The 11,412-nt window shown below is 36.6% G+C and overlaps 1 protein-coding gene across 8 annotated transcripts in view; it reads left to right on the top strand.

Moving 5' to 3' along the window:
- Positions 1-10,991, top strand: part of TRMT9B (tRNA methyltransferase 9B (putative)) — a 108,360-nt gene extending 97,369 nt beyond the window's left edge. For 7 of the 8 annotated variants that reach the window (XM_015285549.4, XM_040700436.2, XM_420694.8 and 4 more), the window contains 3 exons: positions 1,010-1,164; positions 3,984-4,157; positions 7,044-10,991. In XM_015285549.4, coding sequence (XP_015141035.1) covers positions 1,011-1,164; positions 3,984-4,157; positions 7,044-8,080 — 1,365 coding nt within the window. In that variant the 5' untranslated portion in view covers position 1,010 and the 3' untranslated portion in view covers positions 8,081-10,991. Of the gene's footprint in view, positions 1-1,009; positions 1,165-3,418; positions 3,524-3,983; positions 4,158-7,043 lie in introns of those variants that run through there. The other variant, XM_040700438.1, reaches the window with a different exon arrangement.
- The last annotated feature ends 421 nt before the right edge of the window (positions 10,992-11,412 follow it).

Here is an 11,412-nt window from a genome sequence, read left to right as displayed (position 1 = left end):
AACACTTGTAAATGCTGAACCACATAGAAACCAAACATGAAATATAAACTAGAGCAAGAAGCATACAAAATGACAAAAGAAGATAAATAATTGTTAGTCTTTGGAATTTCTATGTATAAATAGAGGATTTCTGGGCAACTGAACAACAAAATAAAGTACATTTCAAGGTAGAGAAGAAAGATAACTGCAAACATGAAACACACAATCTGTTTTATTTAAGAGTCAAATAAGAAAAAAAAAGAATGGCCTTTAGATTCTAAGGAGTAATTATTAGAAATTGCTCCAACTAACCCATCCTATTTGACAACATAACTTGAAATTGAACTCTGAGAAAAACTCTGAAGTACTTCTGGCACATGCGATATCATTTTGAGTCTGTATTTTGAATAGTATCTGCTTTTCTTGCTCAGTCTGTTATAGTTTTATGCTCCTCAGGGTAACACTGAAGTTTTGGCTACTGGGAATTTGCTATTGTTACTGATTTTTTTTCACATATATTTATATATACATATATAAACACACACACATACATATATATATTTAGCTAGTAAAACCTCAGCTAATGCATCATTAAAAAAAAAAAACCTGTGGATCAGGTCAGAAAAATGAAAATAGGTGTTGTAAAGACATTAAGCATAGATGTTTTGAAGAGAGCTATTAAATAGGCAGTATATAGAAAGTGAGTATATAGGTACGGTCTGAATAAACCACTGGGACAATTAGGCCTGACATAGCAGAGTACATAAAACCAGCGAGATGGATAAAATCTTTTATACTATTCTTGTATATAATGCTCCTGAAGGAAGATAAAAAATTCAAAATTTTTCTTGACGTTTATGAAAAAAACCAGATCCTTTGATTAAAAAACATTTTATAAGTATGACGGCTATTAGATGTTTGTAATGATTTTATAAAAATAAGCTCACAAGTTCAGGAATTATGCATGTGTATAAAATACAGTCTACAACAGTTCACGTCTCATTGTATATAATCTTCATTATATTTTCAGGATGGAACATGAGGCTACCCAGCTAGAAAAGCAGCATGTGCATAGTGTGTATGAAAATACAGCTGCCTACTTTAATGATCTGCAGAGCAAAGCATGGCCTCGTGTGAGAAACTTTTTGTTGGAGCAAAAGCCTGGCAGTCTCGTTGCTGACATAGGTAAGCCATTCCCTGGGACAGCATGAAATATTGTCCATAAACTTTAGTAGTTTATACATTAATCACATGCATTTGCTGGAGAAAAAAACTTTTAAATTTATTTAGAGATTGCTTTAAAATTTTTTTAAAACCATATTAGATGTCATATGCCATTTATTTTATTTCTTTGACAGTGTATCAGGCAGCAAGTAAGTACAGTTTTTACCTTATTTTGATGGACCTACGCTTTAATCTATCAGTTTCCTCACAGACTTAGTGGTCAGTCATTCCCCTGCATCTTTTTTTTTTTAAAAAATTGTTTCATTAGCTCAATTATTTCATGTTTCAGTTTCTTTCAGTCTCCGGGTTTAAATACTGCTGGTCTGCAATTTGTTACTTTTCATTTGTTCAAAAACTCCTCCTATCATGGCTTTATATTTATATTTTGACATGTCCATTTTTAAAACAACAACAACAGAAAGTTATGAGAATCTCCCTATGCTCCTAATATGGATACCAAAATCTCATTTTCTGCTATGGCCTTTTCTTCCCTACATGTTTAGTTTATATCTTGATTTTCTACCTACAGATATTGTAAGGTTTACCGGGTCCTCAAGTTTGCCTTGTGTTTGTGTTATAAATTCAGCCCTATACACCGCATCACTGCAAACTAGTTGCTCCTTTGCAACATTGGATTTTCCTCATTTCTTAGACTGGTAAAATGCATTTACGTTGCACGGCACAATAATTGTGCAAAATAAATTCTATATCTGCCCAATCCTGTCAGAGGAAAATATCCTTGAAGATATTGTCTACCACAATCAAAAGATAATATACAGTTCTGCTGATGTCAAGCAGTTCTCAAAAAAAGCAAGGCCTGTATTACTTTGGATATGTATCTTTTATACGTCTGCACCATTTTCACTAATAATCTCAGGAAATATCCTATGGCATCCATTCATTTGACAGTTGGCTTAACATGGTATTTCTCAGCCAAAATTTTTTGTCACATCAATAAAAGTCATTGAAACCTTTGCTGAAGTTCTTTGAGGCTTTATCAGCAAGTGTCATGACTGTAGCTGAAACCTTAAGATCACCCTCCTACAGTTTCAGCTGAAATAATTTAAATGCAGGTGAAGCATCTGGACAGAAGGCAAATGCTTACAGTTGCCGATAGAAGTATTCCCATCAAGGCACACAAGGTACCTCCTCTTAAGGGATTTAATAAGACCTACAGGAATCTGACAGCAGTGTTTATTTTTAGCATGCATTTTGAGAGGAGGGCTACGCAGTAGCACCAGCATTTTCAAAATAAGATGTTCAACTGATAATTTTTTTTTTCTGTTTAATACCACCTTTTATTAAAATATTTTTGTTTGCCATGAAGCATGATAACAGTAGCGGAATGAAATATCATTTTGTGTAATTGCCTTAGCATTGTTCATTCATCAGAATAAATGGCAATAGCGTGGCTGTTGTTAACAGCTTCATGAAGGAATCCACCCTCCTGATGACTCACTTAAAAGTGAATCTCCTGCAAATGTAGATTTTTAGAGTACTGGCAGTGTTATCACTGTATGGCTTCATTCCAGAGCAGACCATGTACTTCAGAAAACATTGTGTTTGAAAATCACTCCACCAAAAACATGTATGTAGCAATTGAATCTTCTAAATGAATACACATTTGACTTAATGTGTTCCTTCTACAAAAATGCTTGATTTTGCTCTTTTTTCAGCACGGAAGCGTTGTGCTCTTCTCCAGCAGTTTCTGTGCTGTCTCTCCAGATAATGGTGCACATTAACATCAATGACAGCAGCAGTGCTGCAAGAAGCAGTGACGTTTCTAAAGATAACTCCAGGCCTTTAAATTGAATTACCAGTGCAGAGATAGGTCTCTTTGCCAAGCTGCTACCCTGTTGCTTGGCTGTCAACTTCCAGAAATTATTTTTCACTACTGACCTGTAACTGCAGTGAATGTTTTCTAATCTAATTTTGAAAAGTGCCTGTTATGCATATGGTAGTGGAGAACACTCTGAAAAATTTCAACTTAGTATAGCACAGTCTTTTAGTAAACATACTTGTACATGGAAAATGTTATGGGACTGATCATTACATTTACACGTGTTACAATGCAACAGAACGAAGGCAGAAAGAGAACATGCCCTCACTGTGGCAAGAATTGCTTAGAATCAGTTATTGTCAAGTCTGTATCTCAAGTTGAAATGTTCCTCCCTGCCTTTTGCCAGTTACAAATATGGTTTTGGATTTCTTGCAGATAAATCCTTTTTTCTGCCATGCAGTCAAAGACCTTTCTGGCTGAGTCTGGGCCAATGAGTTCCTCCTTCTCCTTGGCTCCCTCTGAGAGAGATGTGCTGGAGAGGTACTGGGTGGGATTTAGCTGAGACTAGGGAAGTATTTGGCAGAGAGATTTATTGTAGGTCACTAAAAAGACATTGCTCTAAGATATGAAGTAGTGACTGCAGAGGACTACTCACTCCTCCTCTCATCTGCATGCACCTTTCTTCCCCAGTAAACCGCATGTAGCCTAGTATTGCACAAGGCTGTGTAATGAGTATTTTTATTGGTGATAGTTATGTTATGGTGGTTGGTGATAGTACTGTTATGTTCCTAATGGTGTGAAGAAATTATTTCAAACAGTCCAAATGAATGTTGCAGGAGTCAGGCTAGTAGAAGCAAACACACATTTTCAGGAAACCTTAGAACTAGAAAAGAAAACTCACCCCCAGCCTCACTCCCCAATATTTTCACTGGTTTGGGAGGAACAGATAGTGTTCACAACATACAGCTTCTGATCTAGTAAAGAGTATTCTTTTCTTTAGGTTGTGGAACTGGAAAGTATCTCAGTGTCAACAGTCAGGTGTACAATCTCGGCTGTGATTACTGTGGACCACTGGTAGAAATTGCAAGGAAGAGAGGTGAAGAAGTTCTGGTTTGTGACAACCTTAACCTTCCTTTTAGGGACCAGTGCTTCAATGCAGTCATTTCCATTGGAGGTAAGACAGCATACACTCATTCTGTCTCACTGCAAATACATATTGCTTTTGATCATTTTCTTTCTGAGTGTCTTCAGTTAAATCTGTTTTCAAAAAGTTCCCCAAGAATCACAACACGTATCACTGAAATTAATGTAGTAAAAGTTAAAAAAAAAATAGGTCCATTACAAAGATGGGCTGTTGACCAGGGAAATATGTGGATCTTTTTTTTTTTAATATGTGATCTTAATCACTCTGTGAAGAAAAGATTTCCTTCCAACATGCACTTTAAACAAGTAAAAATTGATATAGAATCATAGAATGAATCTCAGAACGGCTTGGATTGGAAGAACCTTTAAGATCATCTAATTCCAACACCCCTGCTATAGGCAGGGACACCTCCCTCTAGACCAGGTTGCTCAAAGCCCCAACTCTCATGTAGCTCGCCTTCAGGTACTGGAAGGAAACAAATAAACATGGCCACTTGTAGTTTAAATACATTACGTGGTCAAGATACACTTCTGTTTCTTCCTTAAGATCTGTTTTGACTGGCAAATACATTGAAATGGAAAAAACTTGTTAGAAATCAAGAACTTGAAACTTATATTAACTTTTATGTATTAGGAATACAAATTTCTCTTTGAATAGACACACAATCAAAATTCAGAACTATTCAAATGCCTGTTGTCTGAGTGAAGAATCTTAACATCTAATCTCCTCTGGCTTCTGTTTCTGAAAATATTGCTCATAATTTGAGAAACAAAACCTGGAAAAGGGTGGATAAAGAGGAATAGTCAGAGTACCCAGTTACAGTCTAGGTTGTTAACTCAGTGCTGCTTTGAACTTCTTTCAGGCTGTTTCACTGCACAAGCAAAAATATAAAATGGGAAAATTATTATTGGTAGTAATCAACAGTACTTGGTCTATCACTGAAAAATATTTTAAAATATATATTATATGTAAGCACAACATTTTAAAGGGAAGAAATGTTGACCAATATGTGACTGATATGTATATTTAATTGCTTTTGTATTAACTATTCAGTATAGTTGTCAGGTCTATACAAAAATCTTTACAATATTACAAATATCAAAAGGTCTCGTGACATAATTTCAATGCTATCAGATCAGCTGACTTTATAGGATAGCATACCTATTTAATATTTATACCAGTTAAAGGCCTGACAAGATTAAAAGTTCATGCGGTACTTTTGTACTTTCAACAGTAATGGATTTTAATCCCTCGTGAACAGAGACATGATATGTCTGTGTCCATCTGATTCTAAATAAAGTGGTTTTTATCCCATTCCAGATAATGGCAAGTATTTGTGTGCAGAATCAAATACTCTTGCCTTTGCTGGTATTCTCCTCTTTATAGGGTTTCTATTTCTGTAGAAGTACCAGAATGATTATGCAATTCTAACCACAAAGAATATTTAATCTGTTGAATGAATTGCTTAGATAGAGCTTGCTGATTAGCCCTTTATTCTGGTGAACTAAGCTCATGCTTATGCTGTCAGTTTGATACCATTTTACAGGAGGTTCAGCGGTGACGTATAACCTACCTCCATTATGAGAGAAAATACCAGTTTCTTTCTCCATATCTTTCTTAATAGTGTTCATTTTTTTTCCAGTTAGGAGGAGCTGGAAAAAAACATTGACCATATGGAAAACGCTTCTCAGAATTTTCTGTCAGATGCTTCTGAGGGCCTAGTTAATATCAACTGCCAAGAGAATTTTCTTTGACCTATGGTGAAAAAAATTCATTTTTCCCCTTGGTAACGTAATCATCGTTTAGAATGAAATCAGGGCTATCTGGACACACTTTTCATAACTGCAATGTTGAAATAATCTTTCTACAAGAATTGGCTACTCTCAAGCAGCACACATAATCTAATTTCTCTGAGGGTATGAAGATGACTTCAGCTAAGAACATATATATTTTGATATATGGGTAGATTGAATGTTTGTGTGAAGTAGCTGCTTACAGGTCCATCTGGACTGAACTGTGGAATCAGTCCATATGTTGTTGATTTGAATCACGTATTGCAATCTGATGATATAAAGAACAACCTCACCAACATGACTGATCTCAGGTATTCTCTGGCTGTTAAAGTGGTTTCTTCAGGTGAGCCGGAATCTATAAACAATGTGGAAATCTTGAAACACAGCTTCATTTCATGTTACAGTAAAATCTGGAAATTATCCTGGAAAGAAAATTCAACCATAGTGATCATTAGTTTTATTTTGACTTTGAATTTTTTTTTTCAATACCTTTCTCAGGAATGAAAATGGACTAAGACACTTCTCATCTTTCTTCCTCCAAAATAAACATTCTGTAAAGGAAATGCATTTCTACATAATTAATGCACTGGAAAATATTTCTGTTTAATTTTTCTGACTAGCTCTCTTGAAAGCACACTGACATTAGGAACTTTTTAATGACCGTCTTTTCACCAATATTACTTTTTTGCTATATTTGTTACATGATAAAAAGAATTTGCATTTCCTGTTAAGATAAGTCTCACGTGTGTTTCAAACCCTAAAGTCAATATTACCTAACTCAACCAAAGGCCAGGCATTTTAGTGAAAGCTAGTCATACTGTTTTCTTTTATGGGTGATGCAGAGAAACAGAAACTGGCTTACGTGCCTGACTTATCAAAAAACTCTATTTTGTGATCAGATGAATGTCCTCCTTTGGGATTTGCCTGTTTTTATCCATTGAATGTGAACATAAAAGAGGTAAACTTGTGCTGCAGTACCAATAAATTCTGCAGCATTGCTGGCTTGCAGTGGGTGATGATTGTGATATGGCAACTAAAATGATTAAACACATAGAACAAGGTGAAGAAGAAAATCCTCTGCCCTTACTCATATTCAATACATAATGTCTCTCCTTTTTCATAGTGATCCATCATTTCTCGACTAAACAAAGAAGAATCAAAGCAATAAAGGAAATGGCGAGAGTACTGATGCCTGGAGGCCAGATGATGGTTTATGTTTGGGCTATGGAACAAAAGAATCGTCGCTTTGAGAAACAAGATGTATTTGTTCCCTGGAACAAGGCCTTGTGCTCACGGCATTTTTCAGAATCGAATCAATCTGGAGATAAGGGAGAGTTTGTGCATGCAGTAAAAAGCCAAGATATATACCCTGCAGAGGTACTGAGCTCTGATTACAGCTACCAAACCAATCTGCAACCAGAAACTGATTCAAAACATCCCCAAAGTACAGACCATTGCTTATCCAGAGCCTGCTGCATGAAAATTTCTGAAGAAGAAAACAGATTTTACAGTGCTCTTGGAAGATCTTTCCGCTCATGGTTTTTCTCCAGATCCCTTGATGACTCAGCCCTCAGAAAGCAAACTGAAAAGTTGAAGCCTCTGAAGAATGAAGGAGAATGGACAAACAGTACCGTGCCCATTCAGCAGTCACGACACTGCAGTCTGGATTTAGGTCATCACAAGGCACTGCTGAAAGAAGAATGTTTAGATGATGATGATGTGTTTGTAGAAAGCTCACCTGTCAAAAAACTGCCATGGTCACAAGCCATACATGCACTGAAGGATTTGAGTTTAAATGGAGGACACCAAAGTGCAGCTCAGAGCAAGGATGAAGAAGCTGCATTTATAAATGGCCCAGTGGAAGACAAGGACCACAGCTGCAGCTGTAATAAAGATGATGCTGTTAAGTCTAATGCCAGCAAGTTTTTCAAAAGAACTTCAACAACTGACTCCACTGACTCTGCTTTGGATTCAGCAGTGTCTGTTGGGGACCAATGTGATGACACACTGGATACAAAAGCCTTCATGCGTTATTATCATGTTTTTCGGGAAGGGGAGCTGTGCTCTCTGATAGAAGAGAATGTGCCTGAGCTTCTGATACTTTCTTCCTGCTATGACCATGGAAACTGGTGCATTATTGCAGAGAAAAGAGGACAATAGCCATAAACAGGACAAACCAATGTAGTGACTGAGGATTTTAAGCTGCTTCTTGTGTTCCTGTGATTGTACAGTGTCACATGGAATTTGAATCCCTTGTAGTCATGTGCCATTCATTCCTGAGTTTATTACATATGTAAATATCTAATACAAAGCCTGTATATAGGACTGTAAGTGGCAAACAATATTTATGTTTTGTTAAACTTTTATGAAGTTAAAGTTGAAGAGTTTTATATTGCTTTTAGCAAACAATTGTGTTTTTAAATATACTTTTCTATTGAAAAATAAAACTTTTTTATAAGACAAGGGAAGGATCGGGACATCTTTTATGAAAAATATCCTCTCAGTAGGACATTCAAGTTTTGTTCTTGAGATGCTTAAAATATGTGACATTGTTCCCTGTTCTTGAAGTCATATGAATATAGACATAGACATATTTTGAAAAACACTTGAGTATATACTGCTTGAGTGCATGCTGCAGAACTGGGAGCAAGCATGGTCCTAGTGCTACTTAGTTTGGAGTAGAGTTGTTAGTGGGCAATACTATGTACAGAGCAAGCTTGGCATCTTCTGTCATTTGTGACTAGTATTTCAGAATAAATGGCAGAATGAATTTTGAACAGCAGTTTGGATTTTTGTTTTGAAAACAATTTAATTTGTGCCTCAGTTGTAAGTTAGGTTCTGCATGTTGGCTCTCACTTTAATTTCCTGTGCTGCAGGTTTTCACTGGTTATATGTATATACAAGTCAGAGGGACTAGTGAGAGTATCAGTACTAGGTAAAGGTTACAAAATATCAAATATTTGAGATGCATATCTCTTTTTTTTAAGCTTGGGTAGCTAAGGTAAATAACACTTGGTACGATTAATAAGATCCCAGTGCACGTCCAGTCAGCTGTCATATTAACTCTCCTCATTCATTGACACGAGAATATATACTAAATGGCGTGTTAAACAATGTGGATAGGAAGAGGAAACAAGTCGAATTTTGTATCTAAAATACAACTTTTCCAGTCTATTTTGAGTAAGTAGATGGGTTTTGGATTGGATTTTGACTTGGATGGATTTTGAACTGGGTGGATTTTGAGTTGATCAGTAGAAAGCCCTGATGGTACTGGCTGTTTTTAGATGTAGCTGCCCAGGAGTAATTACTGCATGGTAATGTACTATACATCTATTTACTGGAGTAGTGCCTGTACCAGAATCATCTTTTGTCTTCCTCTTAGTTTGGATCCTTGTACTTTATCTTTCCCAGGCCTGAACCAAGTGCCAGAGGCAAATCCCTACATTGCCTACTGCCTTTCAAAAATAAAAACTATCCATCTGAAACTTCTGAAATATTATTCCGCTGTGCCTGAGCCTTACCTCGGAGCATAGGCAATATTCCCTATGTGACTGGGTCCAGCTGTTCTCTGCTCAGGGGCTGCTCCAACCGCATCCTCCATCTCCAGTTTCTGAAGCACAGTGCTTAGATGCTTGTGGTGGTGAATTGCAGAGCCCATGGGGGTCATGATCAGCTCCACACCTCATCTGCAATGTTGTCATGTCTGACCAGTAAGGCTTACCTCATTTCCTGAGAATTTCTGGAGGAGCCTGAGGAGTTAGAACCAAACTCATTTTCTTCCAGACAGATATTCAGCACCCCTGGAATTTGGGCCCTGTGTAGAAATGAGATAGTTATTTATCCAATCCTGAAAGTTTGTTCCTAAAGTCCAGCATGCAGAAACTCCATTGCACATATATTAGAATATTCATTAAAAGTAAGAATCTCTTGAAAACTTTATAACAAATGAATGAATAAATAAATAAAATCCATTTTCCCCTGCATTCTCAGAGATGCCCAGGCTACAAGATCTGGGTGCTGTAGGGTTAAAGGCAAATATGTTGTATTTCTTGTCTGACTTAGAGGCAAAATTGTCCCCCTGGTTTTGCCAATATCAAATCTGCTACTGACCTCAGTACATCTGCTCATAAGTGGCGCATGGAGATGTCTTGATTACACAACAGAACATGCCCCATTTTTTACAATTTAATTTACCGGAATTATTGTTGGTCTGAACTGGCTGAACAAATGCTGCTACTGAGTTAACTCTTACCAACCATAATCAGAAGGCACAACTACGATAAAATGGATGCAATTGAACAGATCTGTTTCTGAAGGACTAATACAATTGTAATCTTTGATAAATGACATTTTGTCCTTTTATTTTTTTAACACATGGAATATTTATATTAGAAGTGCAGAAAAATCACTTCTTTTTCTGCTAATGAGGACTAATTTACCTTCTTCCAAGCTCGTTATGTAGGAACTGTAAAAGCACAGGTGAGGTATGAAAGCTGTAAGTATGCCAGCAGACCTTTTTCTGGCACATATTTATATACGAGTTACTTATGTGCACACTGTACAGTCATGCTGAATGAAGAGCTGTGTGTTCTACACCAGCAGAACTTTTTAAACAAACCACATTGGTGGATTCTGAAGAGAGATGGTGGCTCCAAGCCTGTAACATCCCTGCCATATCGAGCTGCATTCATGTCTCTATGGGGCTTTCTTGGTGTTGACATTGTGTTGAACCCATTGGTCTACCCATTTCCTTTTGACAGGAGTTGTGGCTATTTTAGTGTTCCATGAAAATGAAGTGTGTCAATGTTAAATATATACAGTTTTGTATCTATCCTGTGCATTCAGCATTTCCTGTTCTTAGAGTATATTAATTCTGGCAGCTACCTGTGATTTTATCTTCCAATCTGCTGATCACAGTCATGCTTAGGTACTGCTCTGTAATCAATTCTTTGTCTGTACATAGAACCTATTACCTAGTATTTGACAGAAAATAAATCTTACTTGGATAAAATATGATTTCATACAGAACTTCTGTGCTTTAGGATTAGTTAATAAATACATTAGCCACTGGGAACTGTGTATGGGTAAGTTCTTGATGAGTGTTTTTGAGAAGACTCTTAGTGCTATTTGCTCAGTGAGACCACATAGCACAATGCAGAGCAGGTGAGCAGCCTGATTTTCTATGAAGCCGGAGAGTCTGTCTTTACTTTAGGCTTCCAAAGTCAACCTTGCCATAAATGTGCTCATTTGAACTAGGTAAATAAAGGTGATGAAAAGTGATTTTCAACCACATCAGTACTATGTGTCATGTTGATGATAGAAAAGAGTGTAGCTGATGGTCCAGCAGGATTATCTGCTACTGAGCTTCATTTCTGAGCCCCTTCTGAGTTATTTACTGTGCTCCAGGACTAAGCACTGTGGCATAATATAACATCAAAATATTTATTTATAGAAATAGAAAAAAATATTTATAGAAATAGAAAAAACAATGT

The sequence above is a fragment of the Gallus gallus genome, chromosome 4, assembly GCF_016699485.2.
Source record: "Gallus gallus isolate bGalGal1 chromosome 4, bGalGal1.mat.broiler.GRCg7b, whole genome shotgun sequence".
Classification (NCBI taxonomy): Eukaryota; Metazoa; Chordata; class Aves; order Galliformes; family Phasianidae; genus Gallus; species Gallus gallus.
This window is presented reverse-complemented; position numbering and strand designations above follow the sequence as displayed.